General features: G+C 46.0%; 1 protein-coding gene across 3 annotated transcripts in view; it reads left to right on the plus strand.

Moving 5' to 3' along the window:
• The window catches only part of LYN (LYN proto-oncogene, Src family tyrosine kinase), a 109,274-nt gene that overhangs the window by 66,223 nt on the left and 22,679 nt on the right, over window positions 1-20,372 (plus strand). For all 3 annotated transcript variants that reach the window (XM_027561009.1, XM_027561011.1, XM_027561010.1), the window contains exons 5-10: window positions 1,825-1,923; window positions 2,046-2,149; window positions 2,533-2,682; window positions 4,062-4,214; window positions 14,136-14,318; window positions 16,659-16,735. In XM_027561009.1, coding sequence (XP_027416810.1) covers window positions 1,825-1,923; window positions 2,046-2,149; window positions 2,533-2,682; window positions 4,062-4,214; window positions 14,136-14,318; window positions 16,659-16,735 — 766 coding nt within the window. The remainder of the gene's footprint in view (window positions 1-1,824; window positions 1,924-2,045; window positions 2,150-2,532; window positions 2,683-4,061; window positions 4,215-14,135; window positions 14,319-16,658; window positions 16,736-20,372) is intronic.

Consider the following 20,372-nt stretch of genomic DNA (forward strand, 5'->3'; position numbering starts at 1 on the left):
GGTCTTTGTTGCTGCTCTCTGGCTTTCTCTAGTTGCCGTGAGCAGGGGCGACTCTCTAGTTGCAGTGTACAGGCTTCTCACTGCAATGGCTTCTCTTGTTGCAGAGCATGGGCTCTAGAGTGTAACAGGCTTCAGTAATTGCAGGACACGGGCTCTCTAGTTGTGGCGTGTGGGCTTCATTGCCTCGAAGCACGTGCATCTAAGTTTCTGTACCAGGCATATGTACTGTGTCCACTGCATTGGTGGGTGGATTCCTAACCGCTGAACCACCAGGGAAGTCCCTGCATGTTCTTTTAATGCCATTTTTACTTTGTTATTTTCCTCAAATTCACACCAAATGTATGGGTCCAACTGGGTGTGAGTCATCAGGGCGGGGTGTCAAGGCAGTGGTCATCTCGGGGAAAGCCCCTGCTCAGCACTTAGCGCTTCTGTGAAGATGCTTGGACATCATTTTCTTGACCCCTCCAGGTTGACTCACAGGGCTTAGGACTGTGCTGAGAATAAGGAACTTCAGTAATTCTACTGCTCTTCATATAGCATTACCTTGGCCCGCCAACAGGAGACCTTTGGTTGGCTGGAGGAAAGAGACCCTTATTAAGTATAAGGTGTTGAGTACCTGAGAGGGCTTGTCCATTACTGGCTGAATGTGAACTTGAGCCTCATTCTGGGCTTGCCACTTGATCGCTGTGTGACTGTGACAAGTCACTCTGTATCTTAGTGTCTTGCTTGGGAACCAGAAATGGCTTATGTGTGTGTGTGCATTTTATAAATATGGCACAGGCGTGTAGTGTACCACAGCCAAGTGCCAGTTGTAATTGTCCTTCATGTCTTGCCAGATGAGGGTCCCATCTGGGTGTGAGAACCTGACAGGAACACAGCTGAGGCTCATCCGTTGGGGACCCATCCGTTCCTCCTTCCCCAGCCCCTTCCCTGGCTCCATGCCTCTTGTAGGAGATGCGAGGTGGTGATAAGGCTCATCTGCTTGGGACTGTTTTATGGTTTTCTTTTTTTCCCCATGGCATCAGCCTATGGACACTAGCTATTTCAACAAAGCCATTTATAACTTAAGAACTATGAGCTTTTATTCCCTTGACTCCCATTTCTGTAAGTGTGAAAAGTGAAAGTGCTAGTCGTTCAGTTGTATCCAATTCTTTGTGACCCCATGGACTCCTCTCTCCTTGGAATTCTCCAGGCAAGAATACTGGAATGGTTTGCCATGCCCTCTTTCAGGGGATCTTCCCAGCCCAGATATCAAACCCAGGTCTCCTGCATTATAGGCAGGTTCTTTACCCTTTGAGCCACCAGGGAAGCCCATTTTAAAGATATCCCTGGGGAAGTTAAGAATTCTGCTTCTGCAAGATGGAAACCATTTTCACCAACTCTTATGCAGCAGCTCTGAACACAGAGACCCACACTTCAGTCATGAGGCTGTTTTGCTTTGGGTCCATCACTAAACATATTTGTATTTCATCAGGACACATCAACTTTCCCCCTGCATTCTGGGGTCCCAGGGCCTTCCCCACTGTCCCACACCCCACAAGACAAACACCTTAAGACAATTGCTCTTGTAGTTCTTGAGTCATTGAATACAAACCCTTTTTTCTTTTTTTAATATGTATTTATTTGGCCATGTCGAGTCTTAGCTGTGGCGTGTGGCCTCTTTCTTGGCGGCTCAAGCAGTTGCTTGGCTGCCCCATGGTATGCAGGATCTTAGTTCCCTGACGGGGGATTGAATTCACATCCCTTGCATTACAGGGTGGTTCTTAACCACTGTACCATCAGGGAAGCCCAACAAACCCATTCTGATGCGGGTTTCTATTCCAGGCACGGAGAGTGGTGGAAAGCCAAGTCCATTTCGACAAAGAAAGAAGGCTTCATTCCCAGCAACTATGTGGCCAAAGTCAACACGTTGGAAACTGAAGAGTGAGTCCTCACCTGGAGTGGTCTGGAATGGTTCTGTGTGACATGCTGGATTTCTTGCTTTTTCTTCATCTTTTTTCTCCCCGGGATTACAACAGCCATGGGATGTTAATATGTCTTCACAGGTGGTTTTTCAAGGATATAACCAGGAAGGATGCAGAAAGGCAGCTTCTGGCCCCAGGGAACAGCGCTGGAGCTTTCCTTATCAGAGAAAGCGAGACATTAAAAGGTAGGAAGTGACATAAGGCCTCAAATGCTGTTTAGGAAATCATTCTTAGAAATGATTCTAGAATTCTGTTAAAAAAGAATTATAGGCAGACCTCGTTTTATTGAAGTATAGTTGATTTACAGTGTTGTGTTAATTTCAGCTTTACAGCCAAGTGATTCTGTTATCCATGTATGTCATCTTTCTTGTACTCGTTTCTGTTCTGGTTTATCACAGGTTATTGAATATACTTCCTTGTTCTCTACAGTAGGGCCATGTTGTTTATCCATCCTATGTGTCATAGTTTGCATCTGCTAATCCCAAACTCCCAACACTTGCCTCCCCATAATGCCAATCTTGTTTACAAAATGTAAGTGTAATCTTTGCTTGTACTTCTTCCTCTGCAGGAAGTTACTCTCTGTCTGTCAGAGACTATGACCCCGTGCACGGCGATGTGATTAAGCACTACAAAATCAGAAGTCTGGACAATGGGGGTTATTACATCTCCCCACGAATCACTTTTCCTTGTATCAGCGACATGATTAAGCATTATCAAAGTAAGTGAAAACATAAGGTCAGACAAGAAAAGAAAGATACATCTGTTATGATAAATATATGATGTCAAACTTACATAAAAAATTTTTGTATCCTACAACTTTATAGAATTCATTGATGAACTCTAGTAGTTTTCCTGGTAGCCTCTTTAGAAAGGAGAATCATATTTCTTTTGGATAAAGTTGCAGGATCATGTTCTATAACTGGTCCTAAAGTAACCTATAACTATACATTCAACAGTGCACTAGTGGTAAAGAATCCACCTGCCAATGCAGGAGACACAAGAGACACCCATTCAGTCCCTGGGTTGGGAAGATACCCTGGAGGAGGACATGGCAACCCACTCCAGTATTCTTGCCTCGAAAAGTTCATGGCCTGAGGAGCTTGGTGGGCTACAGTCCATGGGGCCACAGAGAGTCGGACACGACTGAGCAGCTGAGCACACACAAACATTCAAAGTCAGATTTGATCTTTGTGAATAATTATCTTAGTCCTTCCCACCTAGCTTGTGCTGTTTAACAGTTAATGTTCAAAAATTACAAACATAGAAATGAGTATTATTTTCATATAGTGCATGACTTTACAACACATCTTTTAATATCCAGACTAGGAATGCAGACATGTGTATGTGTGTGTGTAAAAGTAATACGTACCCTTGGTAAAAGAAAACAGAAATTATAACAATAACACCAAAACAATTAGAAGTGGCCAGTCAGTGGTCCTTCGTCCCCAGTCTGCTCTTCAGCCTTGCTAGGCTGACCCCATGAATAGCCTTTAGGTACATTCCCTTTGTGTTTGAGGTCAGTTGTAGTGGGAAGCTGTTACTGCTTATTTCTTCAAGCTGCTCTAAGGTAAAACACATAAAATTTGCTTATGTCCCCAAGTATGGAGAGAGCAAGTACTCTAGAGTAGTAAGTCCTTCTTCCCCCTCTGTTAGCCCCATCAAGTTATTCATCTGGCATATGTGTTGAGTACTTGTGGAGTCCTGGCCCTGTTCTGAGACTGGGCGGGGAGGTGGGGGTGTCCCCTGGTGACCTGACCAAGTTCCCACCATTGTGCCCTAAAGAGTTTACACGGGCTCAGTAATTAAAATTATAGTCTATTAAGTGTGACAACCTGCCAGCCTGTGTTTGTCTATTTATTTTATTGTTTTTATTTTCATAGATTAATATTACTGATGAATCAAATCAAGTGTGTCTTAAACTGTCTTTCATTTAAGAATTTCAAGTCATGATTACACAGAAGAGACCCCCATAAACATTTTAAGTTTGTAGACCTTGGCGAGTTGGAAATGATAAAACTCATAGTCCAGATTTCTCTGTAGATACTGGTAAAATACAAAGGATGACTTTTTCCACATTTACTTTCTCTTTGAAATTAGAGCAGTCAGATGGCTTGTGCCGGAGATTGGAGAAGGCGTGCATTAGCCCCAAACCACAGAAGCCATGGGACAAGGATGCCTGGGAGATCCCCCGAGAGTCCATCAAGCTGGTGAAAAGGCTGGGCGCCGGGCAGTTCGGGGAAGTCTGGATGGGTGAGTGTGTGGCTCTGAAGCCTGAGTCCCTTCTGGAGAAATAAGGGCTCCAGCTGATTTCTGTCAGTTTTCTCAGAAGCATCGATGCTTTCATTTCTGTCCCCCTGGTGCCAAGAACAAGCCCACACAGTCCTCATGATTAGACTCTTCATCTTCCTCGAGACTTAGGCATTCTTTCGTTGGATGAATGTTTACAAGGAAGGGGCAGTGGGTGCTTATCCTGGTTTATCTGTCTACTCTTCTCTGACTCTCATCAGCAGATTCTTTGGACATACGGTTAAGTGCAGGCATCTCAGGGAAAGGTACAGTTGGGTTGTGTGCCTGTGCTCAGTTGCTCAGTTGAGTCTGACTCTTTGCGACCCTACGGACCGTAGGCCACCAGGTTCCTCTGTCCATGGGATTCTCCAGGCAAGAACACTGGAGTGGGTTGTCATGCCCTCTTCCAGAGGATCTTCCCAACCCAGGGATCGAACCTGCACCTCTTGCATCTCCTCTAATGGCAGACAGGTTCTTTACCACTAGCACCACCTGGGAAGTCCATAATTAATTCTTACTGTGCTGTAATTCTCTGGGAGCATGATAATGGAATCAGGCTAAATCATGATTACACAGCCTCACCTTGCTCACTGGGGTCTGTGTGAGTACGTGGCACCCTGTTTCTGGTCGGGTCCACAGACCGGGGGCGTGATCTTGCTCTAGGTGTGTCTCTGCTCCCACTCTGCTGCCTAAATCATCACCTCCTCCTCCTTGCTCTGTCCACCTTTCCTTTCTTATTGAAGTAAAATTCATGTAACAGACTCTGATGCTGGGAGGGATTGGGGTCAGGAGGAGAAGGGGACAACAGAGGATGAGATGGCTGGATGGCATCACTGACTCGATGGACGTGAGTCTGAGTGAACTCCGAGAGTTGGTGATGGACAGGGAGGCCTGGCGTGCTGCGATTCATGGGGTCGCAAGGAGTCGGACACGACTGAGCGACTGATCTGATCTGATCTGAAGGTCAGTCATTTTAAAGTGAACAATTCACACTCACGTTGTTGTACAGTCACCACTTCTATTTAGTTCCAGAATATTTCCATCAGTCCAGAAGGAAGCCCTGTACCCATAATGCACACATTTACCCCCACCCCCACTTCCCCAGCCTCTGGACACCACTCTAATTCCTGTCTCTATGACTGTAATACTCTAGGACTCTCACATCAGTGGGATCCTACACACATTTGTCCTTTTGTGTCTGGCTTATCTCCCTCAGCATGATGTCCTCAAGGTTCACCCACATTTGTCAGAATTTCTTTCTTCTATGAGCGAACACTATTCCATTGTATGGGTATGCCACAGCTTATCTACTTATCTGTTGGTGGACCTTTGGCTTGTTTCCATCTTTGGGCTATTATGAATAATGCTTCTTTGAACATTCATATGGAAATTATTGTGTGGACAGGTGTTTTCATTTTCTTACGGATATACATTCTCCTAGCAGTGAAATTGCTGAGTCACACCATTCTGTGCTAAACTTTTTAAGGAATTGTCTTAACTGGGATCTACTCATTTAAAAAAAATTGTCACCTCTTTCTCCCCTGAGATATTTGCATTTATTCCTTAATATATTTTTTTCCAAGTCCACAGAACAGGAGCAGGTATAATATACGTTGTATATTCTTCACCTAGATTCACCAGTTAATATTTTGCTGTATTTCCTGTATCATTTCTATATATACGCACACAGACATGTTTTATTTTTACGGAGCCACTTGAGAGTAAGGTGTAGACGCGACGACCTTCACCCCTGAATACTCATGCAGGCATCTCCTCAGGGAAGGGCTATGGGCTCATGCCACACGGTGGTCACATTCAGGAAGTTCTGCATTGATCCGCAGAGTCTAGTGTAGAGTCGACATCCTAATTCTCCCCATTGTCCCAGTGTTGTCCCCAGGGCTGTTGGGATCTAGAGTTTGCTTTTAACTGACCTGTCTGTAGTCTCCTTGAATCTGGAAGAGTCCCTTGGCCTGTCTCCATCTTTCATGACAGGTTTGTCCTTTTGTAGAATGTCTCTCATTTGGCTTTCCCAATGTTTCCCGTGGCTTGGTCCAGATTATGCCCTGGGTCACAAATAGCATCTAAGTACTAAGCGATGCTGTGCCTTCCTGCATCCCTCAGGGGTACAGAATGATGGTTGGTTCCATTATTGCCTACAGGCCAAGGAGGGAGGGCAAAGTCCCTAGTTCCCAGACTGAGCTGGAGGTTGGAGTAACCATGTTTGGGGTGGGTTGGGGGCACCGGGAAGGATGGAGGCAGGTCAGAGGACAGACAGCTGCAGCTTTTAGAGAGGTGATGGCCTCTAAGAGGGATGAGAATCAGATGAGCACGTGATTCTGAAACCATGTGGGGAAAGTGCTTTTGGATATTTAAACAATTTTAAAGAATCTCCCCTAAGGTAATGAATACATCAGTTATAATAGGGAATTAAAATGTTACATTAAAAATAGAGAAATCTGGTAGACCTCCTTAAAATCAAACAGAACAATAGCAGCTTACTCTCAAGTGGCTCAGCAACAATAAAATAGGGATGGTGTAAAAACAGGATGAGGTGATGCAAGTAATCATTTAATATAGTTGACAGCATTTAAGAACAGTTGTTATTATTTTAAATAATTATATTATGAAGATAGTATGATAAATTAGAGCCAAGACTATGAAATAGAGGGGAGAAATTACCCAGAATTTCCCCCCTCAACATGAGCTGTTTCTTGGGTATTTTCAATTAAACTTTTTATTTTGAGATAACTATGGATTCACACGCAGTTGTCTGCAATAATACAGAAATGAAAACATCTGTTCACATAAACATTTTTACACAACTGTTCATAAGTAAGAGCGTTATTCATAATAACCAAGGAGTATAAACAACCAAAATGTCCATCAGTTGATGAACGGATAAACAAAATGTGGTGTTTCCTTGCAATGGAATATTATTTGGTAATTAAAAGAAAGTCCTGACACACATTACATGGATGACTCTTGAAAACATGATAATAAAGAAAAGAAACCAGAGACAAAGGATCATGTGTTATATGACTCCTATTTATGTGAAATGTCTGTAAAAGACAGTTCTGTAGAGACAAAGGAAATGAGTGGTTGGTTCAGGTGGGGGGGGGCGATGGCAGTGTTAATTGTTAATAGGTTAATAGGTAATTGTTAATAGGTACCATTTTTGAGGGGTGGGGACATGAAAATGTCCTTATAATTGATTGTGGTGATGGTACCACAAATCGGAATATACCAAAACCAACGAATGGTATGTTTTAAATGGGAAAGTAATGTGGCATATAAATTATATTTCAATAAAGCTATTGTAGGTGTAAAAGAAATAATACAGAGAGGTCCCATATAGCCTTTACTCAGTTTCTCCCAAAAGTAACATATTGCAAGACTATGGTATAACATTACCGCTGGAATGTTGATGCTGAAAGTTGTTTGTTTTTAAATGGTGCTTTCCCCCTAGTTTTGTATTAAAGAAAGAAAAGAAAGAGAGGGAGGGAGAGAAGGAAGGAAAAGAAAGAAGAGGAGAAAAACAGTTTTGATCTGGGGTCTTGTGCAAGTGTGGTTCTGTGAACCTGGCTGCCAGCCAGGGAGCTCTTCCTTCGCTGCTGAAATTACGTCAGTTTGTTGAACGCACTTAGCAGGGGAATGCTGGAAATAAAGCCAAAGGAACAGTGGGGAGTGACGTGCTACGAAGCAGGTCAAAGGACGCGCCCCTCCCACGCGTGTCTGCACGTCTCATTCCGACCAAGGCTCCGTGTAAAAGCAAGGTCTGTCTGTGCAGTTTAGAGCTGCTGGCAATTAGCTTTAACTTCTCGAGGGATAAATAAGCTGGCTGGCTTTGCTCATGGCTAGAAAAAGGACAGCAGATTAAGAATTGCATCCCTTTTAATCAAGTAAGTGAACATTATCGTGAAGCGTGAGAAATGGCTCAGAGGCTCCCAGGCACAGTTTATGGTCTGGATTCTTTGGTCCGAAGCACAGTGGACAAATACTAGGGAACGCCCTGATCTGGGGGAGCAGGGGTGGGGAGAAAAGAGAGAGGAGTTTGTCCCTCAAGCTGTTTCCTCTGGTCCGTGTGATCCTCGGCCGTCTGGTTCAGGGACCCGTTTTCCTCTTCGGGCTGCTGGACACTGAGGGAACTGACCCATGAGTAACACAAAAGGAGACATTTCCTGTTCCCGCTCGGCCTCTGGAGAGACTTTGGGAAAGAAAGGAAACTGATTTTGCGTTGAAGTTTGCTTGATCCATCTTCATGGGAGCCAACTGTATTGAATGACTTCTAAAAGCAACTGCATTCATCTTTTCGTATGAACAAAACCACCTTCGTCCTGTGGTATAGCAAGACAGCCACACCTGCATTGGAGCGCTCTCTGCTTTACCTATGGCACAGCGGCACCCACAAGAAATTATTTACTTCCTTCAAAAGATTAAAAAAAATTTTTTTTGCAGCTTCCTTTTATTTATTTATTATTACAAATTTATTTTTTATTCAAGTACAGTTGACCTACAGTGCTGTGGTAGTTTCAGGTGTACAGCAAAGCGATTCAGTTATATATAAGAATCTTTCTTCAGATTCTTTTCCCTTAGTGAAGTCGCTCAGTCGTGTCCGACTCTTTTCGACCCCGTGGACTGTAGCCCACCAGGCTCTTCCATCCATGGGATTCTCCAGGCAAGAATACTGGAGTGGGTTGCCATTTCCTTCTCCAGGGGATCTTCCCGACCCAGGGATTAAACCCAGGTCTCCCGCACTGCAGGCAGACACTTTAACCTCTGAGCCCTTTTCACTTACAGGTCATGATAAAATATTGAGTAGAGTTCCCTGTGGGTCCTTGTTGTTCATCTGTTTTATACATAGTAGCATGTGTATGGAGAAGGCGATGGCACCCCACTCCAGTACTCTTGCCTGGAAAATCCCATGGGCGGAGGAGCCTGGTAGGCTACAGTCCATGGGGTCACTGAGAGTCAGACACGACTTCACTTTCACTTTTCACTTTCATGCATTGGAGAAGGAAATGGCAACCCACTCTGATGTTCTTGCCTGGAGAATCCCAGGGATGGGGAAGCCTGGTGGGCTACCGTCCATGGCACCAACCAGTGCAAAAACAAGGGCACAGAGTCAGACACGACTGAAGCAACTTAGCAGCAGCATGTGTGTATTTCCATCTGTCATGCCACATCTCTGTGACCCCTGTGAACCTGCCAGTACTGGGCAGTGTATTGGTAAAGTACGATTTGATGCTTAGTGCTGAGTAAAACTCATGCCTTTGATGCAGATGGAAAGCTGCCCTGTCGTGCAAACGTCACAGCCCTAAGCAGCCATGAGTGGAAGCTGCTGTCCTCCTAGAGTTGGGTTTGACACAGCTGCTTTAATTGCTGCTCTTTTCAAACTCCTTATCAACATTTTTAATATCTTTAGCAGCTGCAGTATTTCCTGGTGATTTTTTCCCCCTGTGCTTGGAGAGCATTTTTTTTTCCTTCATCCTTGACCCATAACTTCATGTTCTGTGAAAAGTCTCGGTGAGTCCCATGGCTTTTGTGATGACAAAAGGAGACTAGCTACCCCTGCTTCTTTCTCTTCTGTTGCTTTAACATGCAGTATAAGAAGCAGACAGAAAAGTGCCTACCACACGAACGTTCGCTTTCACAGCTACTGACAACATGAAAACCTGTGTGGTGACCACTGAATCACACCCGAAGCCCCTGTACTCCCCTTCCTGACCACAACCCCATCTGTCCCCCGAAGGCAGCTGCTATTCTGGCTTTTGTGATCATTTCCTGACTTTTCTTTGTAGTTCTGCTGCTTTTGTGTATGGGGCTGTGTGCACCCAGAGTACTTTACTTTTGCCCGGTTTTAAACTTTATATAAAAGAAACCCTACTATTTATCAATGGCATTGGAGTTACTCCCATGTTCTGGCTATTAGAAACAGGCTACTATGAACGTTTTTGCACTGGTTGGTGCCAGGGTACATGGGTTTCTCTAGATGACCAGGGAGGATTTACTGCATCACAGGTATACAGATCTTCAGTTCCAGTGCTCAGCCCCTCCGTCATGTCTGACTCTTTGAGACCCCACAGACCATAGCCCTCCAGGCTCCTCTGTCCATGGGATTTCCCAGGCAAAATTACTGGAGTAGGTTGCCATTTCCTCTTCAGTGGATCTTCCCGACCCAGGGATAGAATTCTTGACCACTTGAGCCACCTGGGAAGCCCTCAGCTCCAATAAATGCTGCAGTCTTGGTTTCTAAAGCTCTGTTCTGGGTTACACCCTCCCCACCAGTGTACACAGGTTCATGGTCAGGTGGGTGGTCACTCAATATAACTGCTCTAGAAAAGAGCCTGCTCTGTCAGCATCCTTCCAGGGTCATTGAGGATACTGTTGTTTCAACGATGCTCAGAAGAGAACCCAGAAAGGACCTGCAGGAATTGCCCCAGCTGTCCTGCTAAGGGGCTAGCACTGCCAGCACTCAAGATGGTCAGACTTTGTCATTTTTGTCGTGCTGGGTGGTGGTTTCTTTCTCCTGGAGATTTTTTTTTTTTTTTTGGCTTCTCTAGGTCTTCGTTGCTTTCTCTTGTTGCAGTGAGGGGGCTACTCTTGTTGAAGCACAAGGGCTCTAGAGCACAGGCTCAGTAGTTGTGGCACACAGCTTAGTGGCTCCACGACATGTGGAGTCTTCCAAGACCAGAGATTGAACCCACGTCCCCTGCATTGGCAGGTAGATGCTTAACCACACCAGGGAAGTCCTCTGGAGACCACCATCATTGGTTTTCCCTGAGCGTAAGCTGTGTGTGTACTGATAATCGTGTGACCTGAAAAGGGACTGGACGTTTCCACATCACTGTTCCTTAGGTGTTTGTCTCTCTTGGGCCTGGGGCTGTTAGGCTGTCACACACCAGGTAGAGGTGACCTTGAGGGTGATTTGTGGTGACCATCTGCCACTCCATCCTCACCTTTTCCTGTCTTTCCAAGAGAACTATGGAAACAGAAAGAAAAGCTGCGTGATTACCTCTATGCTTTCCAAACCACCAAGAAAAGGCTTTTCCAGGAGAAAATCAAGCTCCAAAGTAAGCACATCATGGGGAACTTCCCTGGCAGTCCAATGGTCAAGACTTCACCTTCCAATGGAGCGGGGACAGGTTCGATCCCTGGTTGGAGAGCTAAGATGCCACCTGCCTCACGGCCGAAAAGCCAAAACAGAAGACGGAAACAATATTGTAACAAATTCAATAAAGACTTTAAAAAATGGTCCACATCAAAAGTAATCTTAAAGCAAGAAAAAGTAACCACATCATGGAGGCAGGTCCCAGAAAATCAGTGCCTTGGGGGAACTATATTAAGGAGGCGGTATTTCCCGAAGTGTGTTCTGGAAGATAAAAGGTACATGAAGATGTGTTCTGAGGTTGAGACAGTGTGGGAAATGCTGTGGTTAACCAAGCCAGACGGGCATCTTTCTTGCTGGGCTGTCTGCACTCCTGCTGTGTCTCCTGGGTGAGATGGCGTGGGGCAGGCAGGGGTTCCCAGGTGGCTCAACCCAGAGCCCTTTCTTTGCATAGAATCACTGTGTCCAGTTCTCTTTGAAAACTTTGAGAAATACTTATTTGATTCCTGTGTATTCTTTGTACTTTAGAGTTAGTAAAGTTTTTTCAAGGGCAAAGCTTTTCTTTCTGATTATAAAAATAATGCATATTCATTGTAGTAAAGTTGGTAAAGAGTTAAAGATATGGTGAGCAAAATTTAAATCACTCATAATTAAGCCAGTACTCAGTGTATTCTGGTGTATTTTCTTCCAGACAGTTGTCAGAGTGTGTGTGTGTGTGTGTGTGTGTAAGAGTATCTAATAGACTTATGGTGTGTGGGGTTTTTTGTCTTGGGATAAAAAACATTTTATTAATTAGAAAAAAATCTAATGAAACAGAAAATCAAATTAATTAGAGAAAATGGTACAGTGCATATGGAGTTTTGTTTTACCATTGTTTTATAAAAACCTTTTGATTTTAGAATAATTTTAAGTTTTTTGGTAAAGATGATACAAAGAATTCTCATATACCCTTTACTTAGTTGCCCCTAATGTTACGTGCTGTGCTGTGCTTAGTCACTCAGTCATTTTGCAGCCAATTTCATGTCCAACTCTTTGCAACCCCATGGACTGTATGTAGCCCACTAGGCTCCTCTGTCCATGCGCTTCTTCAGGCAAGAATATTGGAGTGGGTTGCCATTTCCTTCTCCAGGGGATCTTCCCAACCCAGGGATTGAACCCAGATCTCTGGCATTGCAGACTGATTCTTTGCTGTCTGAGCCACCAGGGAAGCCCAAGAATACTCAAGTGGATAGCCTATCCCTTCTCCAGGGGAACTTCCTGACCCAGGAGTCTAACTGGGGTCTTCTGCATTGCAGGCGGAGTCTTTTCCAGCTGAGCTGCTACCAAGGAAGCCCCCTAATGTTACATATATAGGTTTTGTTTTTCTTTTTATTATCATTTTTTAAGCACTTATTTATTTGTCCGCACCAGGTCTTTGTTGCAGCATGCATGATCTTTTTAGTTGTAGCATGTGGGATCTTTAGTTCAGTTCAGTTCAGTTCAGTCCAGTCGCTCAGTCCTGTCTGACTCTTTGCGACCCCATGAATCGCAGCACGCCAGGCCTCATTGTCCATCACCAACTCCCAGGGTCCACCCAAACCCATGTCCATGGAGTCGATGATGCCATCCAACCATCTCATCCTCTGTCGTCCCCTTCTCCTCCTGCCCTTAATCTTTCCCAGCATCAGGATCTTTTCCAATGAGTCAGCTCTTCGCATCAGTTGGCCAAAGTATTGGGGTTTCAGCTTCCACATCAGTCCTTCTAATGAACACCCAGGACTGATCTCCTTTAGGATGGACTGGTTGGATCTCTTTGCAGTCCAAGGGACTCTCAAGAGTTTTCTCCAACACCGCAGTTCAAAAGCATCAATTCTTCGGTGCTCAGCTTTCTTTATAGTCCAACTCTCACATCCATACACGACCACTGGAAAAACCACAGCCTTGACTAGACGGACCTTTGTTGGAAAAGTAATGTCTCTGCTTTTGAATATGCTGTCTAGGTTGGTCATAACTTTCCTTCCAAGGAATAAGCGTTTTTTAATTTCATGGCTGCAGTCACCATCTGCAGTGATTTTGGAGCCCAGAAAAATAAATTCTGACACTGTTTCCACTGTTTCCCCATCTATTTCCCATGAAGTGATGGGACCAGATGCCATGATCTTCATTTTCTGAATGTTGAGCTTTAAGCCAACTTTTTCACTCTCCTCTTTCACTTTCATCAAGAGGCTCTTTAGTTCTTCTTCACTTTCTGCCATAAGGGTGGTGTCATCTGCATATCTGAGGTTATGGATATTTCTCCTGGCAATCTTGATTCCAGCTTGTACTTCCTCCAGCCCAGCATTTCTCATGATGTACTCTGCATATAAGTTAAATAAGCAGGGTAACAATATACAGCCTTGACGGACTCCTTTTCCTATTTGGAACCAGTCTGTTGTTCCACGTCCAGTTCTAACTGTTGCTTCCTGACCTGCATACAGGTTTCTCAAGAGGCAGATCAGGTGGTCTGGTATTCCCATCTCTTTCAGAATTTTCCACAGTTTATTGTGATCCACACAGTCAAAGGCTCAAACTCTTAGTTGTGTCATGTGGGATCTAGTTCCCTGACGAGGGATCAAACCTGGGTCCCCTGCACTGGGAGCTCAGCATCTTAACCACTGGACCACCAGGGAAGTCCCTAAAGGTTTTAGATAATGTTAACACTATAGAGTTTATAGAAGTTTTTTCTGTCTATAGCTAAATATTCTTCTAAGTCTGCATGAAGTTTTTGATGAATCACGACCTCCCTTCTTTTCCCTCCCTAGGTTACTATAACAACAGCACCAAGGTGGCCGTAAAAACACTGAAGCCAGGCACAATGTCTGTGCAGGCGTTCCTGGAGGAGGCCAACCTCATGAAGACGCTGCAGCACGACAAGCTGGTGCGGCTGTATGCCGTGGTCACCAGAGAGGAGCCCATCTACATCATCACTGAGTACATGGCCAAGGGTGAGTGCCCGCCCCCACCCGGGCTTGTGACGGCCCAGCCCTCAGAAAGGACACCCGGGCATGTGACGGCCCAGCCCTCAGAAAGGACACCCGAGTGTGTGATGGCCCAGCCCTCGGAAAGGAGAATACTTAGACATTCAGAGACTCCTCAGATAATTCAGACTATCAACAGCAGGCTCGTTACAAGGGCTTCCCAGGTGGCACTAGTGGTAAAGAACCCGCCTGCCAATACAGGAGACATAAGAAATGTCAGTTTGATCCCTGGGTTGGGAAGATCCCCGGGTTGGGAAGATCCCCTGGAGGAGGAAATGGCAACCCACTCCGGTATTCTTGCCTGGAGAATCCCATGGACAGAGGAGCCTGGTGGGTTAGAATCCATGCGGTCACAAAGAGTTGGCACAACTGAAGTGACTTAGCACGCAGGCTTATTACAAAAACATCAGAAAACACAGGACAATAAAGCCCTTTCATAAGCCACCTCACTGGAAGTCATCGGTTATAAAATGAATATGTTGTCTTCCCAGTTTCTGTGCAGTTGTCTCCATGTACCTGCTGGCCTCAAGAATGATACCCTAAACCTAGACGGCCCCCCAGACATACTTGTCAAATAAGTAAATACAGATATCACATATGAGTATTATTTTGGGTTCCAATTGTGAGTTCTCAAAATTGAAAACCAGTTCCTTGTCCTCTTTAGCATTATCTAAATGTTCAGAATGACACTTTAAAACGTAAATATTTGAAAAACTTGTCAAGGTCAAGTTTCTGCATCATCACAGAATCCCTGAAGTAGAGGTTTCAAGAAGCCATCTTTTCTCCCACTGCTGTCCCCTTCAGATCAAGGATCTTAAGTTACCATCCTTCTTCCTCCAGCTCAGGAGAAATGCTAATTTAACTGCCCGTGATTTCTAAAGAATCTTCAGAAGGAATGAAGATGATACCTAAGCCATCATCCAGAACTAACAGTGACCTCCTGAGAATAGAGATTACAGTGTGATGCCATAACTGAATAGGTTAGAAAGATGAATATTGCATTTTCTTATTTAATATATTTCAGAATATTAATATCTCCCAGAGTCCTTCTAAAAAAAGAATATTTTTTTAAGCCCTATCAGGGCTTCCCTGGTGGTTCAGTGGTAAAGAATTCTCCCGCCAGTGCAGGAGACACGGGTTCTATCCCTGATCCTGAAAGATCCCACATTCCACAGAGCAACTCAGCCCAAGTGCCACAGATACTGAGCCTGTGCTCTGGAGCCCAGGAGCCACAACTACTGAAGCCCATGCACCTAGAGCCCATGCTTCACAACAAGAGAAGCCAGTGCAATGAGAAGCTCGTGTACCGCAGCTAGAGAGCAGCCCGTACAGCAGGGCCAAGAGAATGAATATAAAAAGATAAATACATTTTGGAAAAGCCCTATTACCTATTAGCTGCTGCCGTTCAGGAACCAGGCTCAGGATCAGACGCTTAAGCAGGAGTTCATAGATACCTGTGGGATTGATTAGCTAGTCGTGTTCTTAACCATAAATGTAAATGGTAGCAGTGCTCACCTTGTACTGAGCAGTTACTATATGCCAGATGGCGCTTGATGTCGTCCCTGAGGAGCGCTCTCATCTTCCCCGCAGTCGAGGCTGAGCACCGCCGTTCTGTGTTATGGATCCACTGAGTGCTCACTACCTGCCATCACACTGGCACGTGCTTTAAAACCCTCCTCCCATGGACTGTGGCAGAGTTCCTGGGAACTGCCCACTTGACAGGGGCTCAGACGAGGTACAGAACTTGCCCAAGGTCACCCTCAAGTTGGTGCTACAAATTCTAGAAGAAGGAGCAGGGCGTGTTTTAGAGATGAAGTCCGGGGAGGCTGCAGACGATGCCGGTGGGCACACTTGCTCCCTTTTAAGTGATATCTCACTTTCCTCCAAAGCACAGTTGGTTCATCACATCCTCACTGGGCACCTATGTGGTGCCTGAGAGCCGTGCTGGGCACGGATGAGTGCCAGCTGGGAAGACAGGCTGGTTTCTGTCCCAGGGAAGCCCTGCAGGACGCGTGCTATGGTGGCAGGTACAAATGCTCTGTAGCAAGAAAAGGAGCATCCACCATCACCCTTTCTTACCTGGAGCTCTTGTACATCTCACAACAGGTCAAAGGGGACAGGTCAGAGGGGACTGGGTTTGACCAACATCAGGAAAAGGCACTGTGACCACACAGAATGGTAAAGCAGTCATTTCACCTGGTCCGTCCTCCCTGCCCTGCCAGTCGGAATGATCATTTGAATTTTGTTTGGATTTCTTTGTGTGTGTGCATGTTTGAACTGCACTGATTTGCTCTTCTTCATCAACAGGCAGTTTGCTGGATTTCCTGAAGAGCGATGAGGGGGGCAAGGTGCTGCTTCCGAAGCTGATTGACTTCTCTGCTCAGGTGACATATGAAAAAGCAGCTGTAAAGCACTGTAAATGTCCCCCTGCTTCATACTCGGGATGGAACTGCACTTTCAGGGGGAAGGCATTAGGGTTGTGTTTCCTAGTAGACCTTCGAAGGACAGGTCCTTGGAGGTGGCGATGGGTGTTTCTCTTGGAATGTGTGTGCACGTGTTGAATGATGACATGGATGCTCTTGTGTCTGACCCAGTCCACCTCTTTATACTTGTATTCATTTCTGCATGAAAGATAGAAACAGCACCACTGAGCTGATCACTTTCGTGCATTCTGGAGATGAACTCCATGCAGTATAAGCATGGCACCTTCTCAGTGACCTATATGTAGTGTTTAAGTTACTAAGTTCTGATGCCTCAGTGTTCTGGGAAACAGAACTGTTTTCCTTCCCTGTCTACCCCACTTTCACTCCTTCTTGTTGGATGTGTCTTTAGAATTCTGAGAAATGTTCATTTGTAAGACTTCTAGTACTAGCCTCCGGCTGCCTAGGTGGCTCAGTGGTAGAGAATCTGCCTGTCATGCAAGAGATGTGGGTTTAATCCCTGGGTTGGGCAGAGCCCCTGGAGGAGGGCATGGCAACCCACTCCAGTATTCTTGCCTGGAGAATCCCATGGACAGAGGAGCCTGGAGGTCTACAGCCCATGGGATCACATAGAGTCAGACATGACTGAGCGACTAACACCTTCCTTTTTTAACTTTCTGGGAAGATGAGACCAGAGGAACAAATTAGTCCGCAGGTAAAGCAGTTTGAGTAGGAAAGGCCCCGAGCACACCCTGTGCAGCAGAGTGTCAGCGGGCAGAGTCGGAGCCCAGCATCGTGGACTGAGCTGATGCCAATACTCAGCCACTTGGTGGCCACTGTCAAGACGCCTTTGCCTCTTTGGGTTGGTGTCTTCACCTGTTTAAGGGGCGTGGTCATTCCTGCTTCAAGGAGAGGTGTTGAGGGTAGAGTCAAATGAGCTGGCATGAACTGGGTGCTTCAGAGCCAGTGGGGGACACTGAAGAGACCCTGGGGGAGACTGTCCCCCTCCCTGCAGTAAAGGCGAGTGAGCAAGTCATCCTGCTTAGCCCTCACCTCGTCTGCACAGCTGGGGCTCTCTACAGGTTCCTTATCCCAGTAGGCAATTCAAACGGCATCTGCAACTCCAATATCTAGTGTGGCAAGAAGAAAAATTGTTATGGAGGCTGGGGAGGCCACCCTGACTTTTGAACCGTCTTCTCAAACTCTCTAAGCCGCCCCTGTGAGGCTCTGTGGGACCCCCAAGCTCTGGGCCAACAGTTTTTTTGTGTTTTGTTTTTTTTTTTTAAGATTTTTTGATGTGGATCATTTTTAAAGTCTTGATTGACTTCGTTACAACATTGCTTGTTTTATGTTTTGGTCTTTTGGCTGAGAGGCATGTGGGGTCTTAGCTCCCCTACCAGGAATTGAACCTGCACCCCCTGCATCAGAAGGCACAGTCTTAACCACTGGACCTCCAGGGGAGTCCCCAGGCCCACGCTTTGAAAACCACTGCTGGGGAGTGAGAGGAGAGATGACTTGGGCTCAGCTCTGGACCCCGCACGGACAGGAGTCAGGGGTCCTGTCCTGTCTCAAAGGCAGAGGCTCATGAGCCCGTGTCACTCTCGGCACCATTATACGAGGCGGGGGAGCCCTGCCAAGGCTGGTGACATGGGAGTCCCCACTGGATGCGGACATTGAGGTGTGTCATAAGGGCTTATGCACCTGCCTCTCAGAAGGGGGAGGGGGCTGTGGAGGAGGAGGGCATGTGGCCTGGAGGCCTGGATGGTCATCCCTGTCCGGGTTCTCAGGGTCATTCTTGCCTGCCGTTCTGTAGGGTGGAAATTAGCACATCGGGTTGTGTGCTATGTCTGGGTAGGACTTATCTTGTCACACTTATCTTATCTTTGTATCTGGTTTTGTATAGCTTATCTTATAAAACCTTATCTTGACATAGTTCTTAAGGTTCAAGTCAAGGCCTCCATCTCTAATCTTTAACTTTCAGACTGTGGGTTCCAGGAGGGGCCAGGGAGCAATTGAGGCACCCACCCCTGGTCATGGTCCAAGCCAGCGTACTGCATCCATCGCACAGGATGATGCTCTTCTTCATCCGTCTCAGGCTGGCTCTCCCAGCAGTGACTGCCGGGAACCACGTCTAGTTTAAGAGCAGGAGAATTGAGTGTCTGTGGAGGGTCGGCAGCACCAGGGAGCCCCTAGCAGGCGAGGTCAGCGCAAAGCTCAAGGTCCTTACAACCGAATTGCATCTCCTTGAGACCATCTTTGTTCACAGGGCAAACCTCGCCTCAACTCCCCCCCAGCCCTCCCCTCTAGGGGGAGCTACTGAGATCTCCTGTTGTCTGTTATTAACTGTCACCCATTTCATCTGCTCTTGGCTTTTCTTATTCTAATATTGGAGGGACCTGCACCTTGGCAGTGAGGGTGGGGCATGTATGCCTCAGTTTCCATTTGAAATCCTACACCGCACGCATCCGATTGCTGTCAACCATGCCGGCCACCCCATCCCTCTGTGATAGTCAGTTCCCTTTGTGACTGGCGCTCCCCACCCTCCTCCGTCTTCATGGGCCTTTCTGAAACCATCTCTGTACAAAGAAAGTCATCTCTGAATTGTTTCTCCTTTTCCCCTCCATCATGTGCCGGTAATGAACATTGTCGCTTTCCCATAGTGAATAACTTGAGAATAGTAAATATTCATAAAGCTGCCCCAAGGTGACAAATGGAGAAGGAAATGGCAACCCATTCCAGTATTCTTGCCTGGGAAATCCCGTGGACAGAGGAGCCTGACGGGGTGGCAAAAAGTCGGACACGACTCAGCGACTAAACAACAACAATCAATAAGGTGACACAGGACACCCAGGTTGCTAATAATCCAACCTTCTTACCCCTTACCTCCACTAGGCTATTGAAAGCGGAAATGGGGTAAAACAGAAGCACTGGTGAGTCTGAGTGGTATTTGAACTCAACGATCAGTAACCTATAAAACACTTCTATGCTTTCTTTCTTCCATTTGCACTGTCAGTAGCATCAGAGATCTGGGAAACTGAGTATTCACAAGAGGCTATGGTTAAATTCAGTAGTTTTTGCAACAGTAGACTGAGAGCAGAAATAAACCAGTTGACTGATTCCCAGCCCCAGAAGAATAAGGAAGCAGGGGTGAGGGTGGGGCATGTGAGGGGCAGTGTTGGGACTTTTCCCAGACTCTCCTCTCAGCAATTCTTCCCTCTCCCCACCAGCCACTTCCCCATGCTCCACTCCCCTCCGCAAGCTCCCTCAGGGCCCGTCAAGATAGGAAGTGAGTTGTGAGAGCTGATTTCATCACTTCCTGTCTCAGGATGAGTTCTGAAAGGTTCCTCGGAGCTCCAGTGTCATCAACCAACCCACCTCTCCAGCCACCCGTCTTCCTCTCCACTTAGTGGAGATTAAGAAATCCCAACTGAGTCAGCCGTATCCAGTGCTTTTCTGGTATTAAAACCATCTTGTGCTGAAGTAGAAAAATGACCCCTTTGCAAAGGAAGTTTGATACTTTCAAAGCAGAGAAACTTTGTCCAACTGCTTTCCAGCCCTTGCCTCATGTAAGAGAAAAAAATGAACTTGGAAAGAGGAGTGG

This window comes from Bos indicus x Bos taurus, chromosome 14 (genome assembly GCF_003369695.1).
Source record: "Bos indicus x Bos taurus breed Angus x Brahman F1 hybrid chromosome 14, Bos_hybrid_MaternalHap_v2.0, whole genome shotgun sequence".
NCBI lineage: Eukaryota > Metazoa > Chordata > Mammalia > Artiodactyla > Bovidae > Bos > Bos indicus x Bos taurus.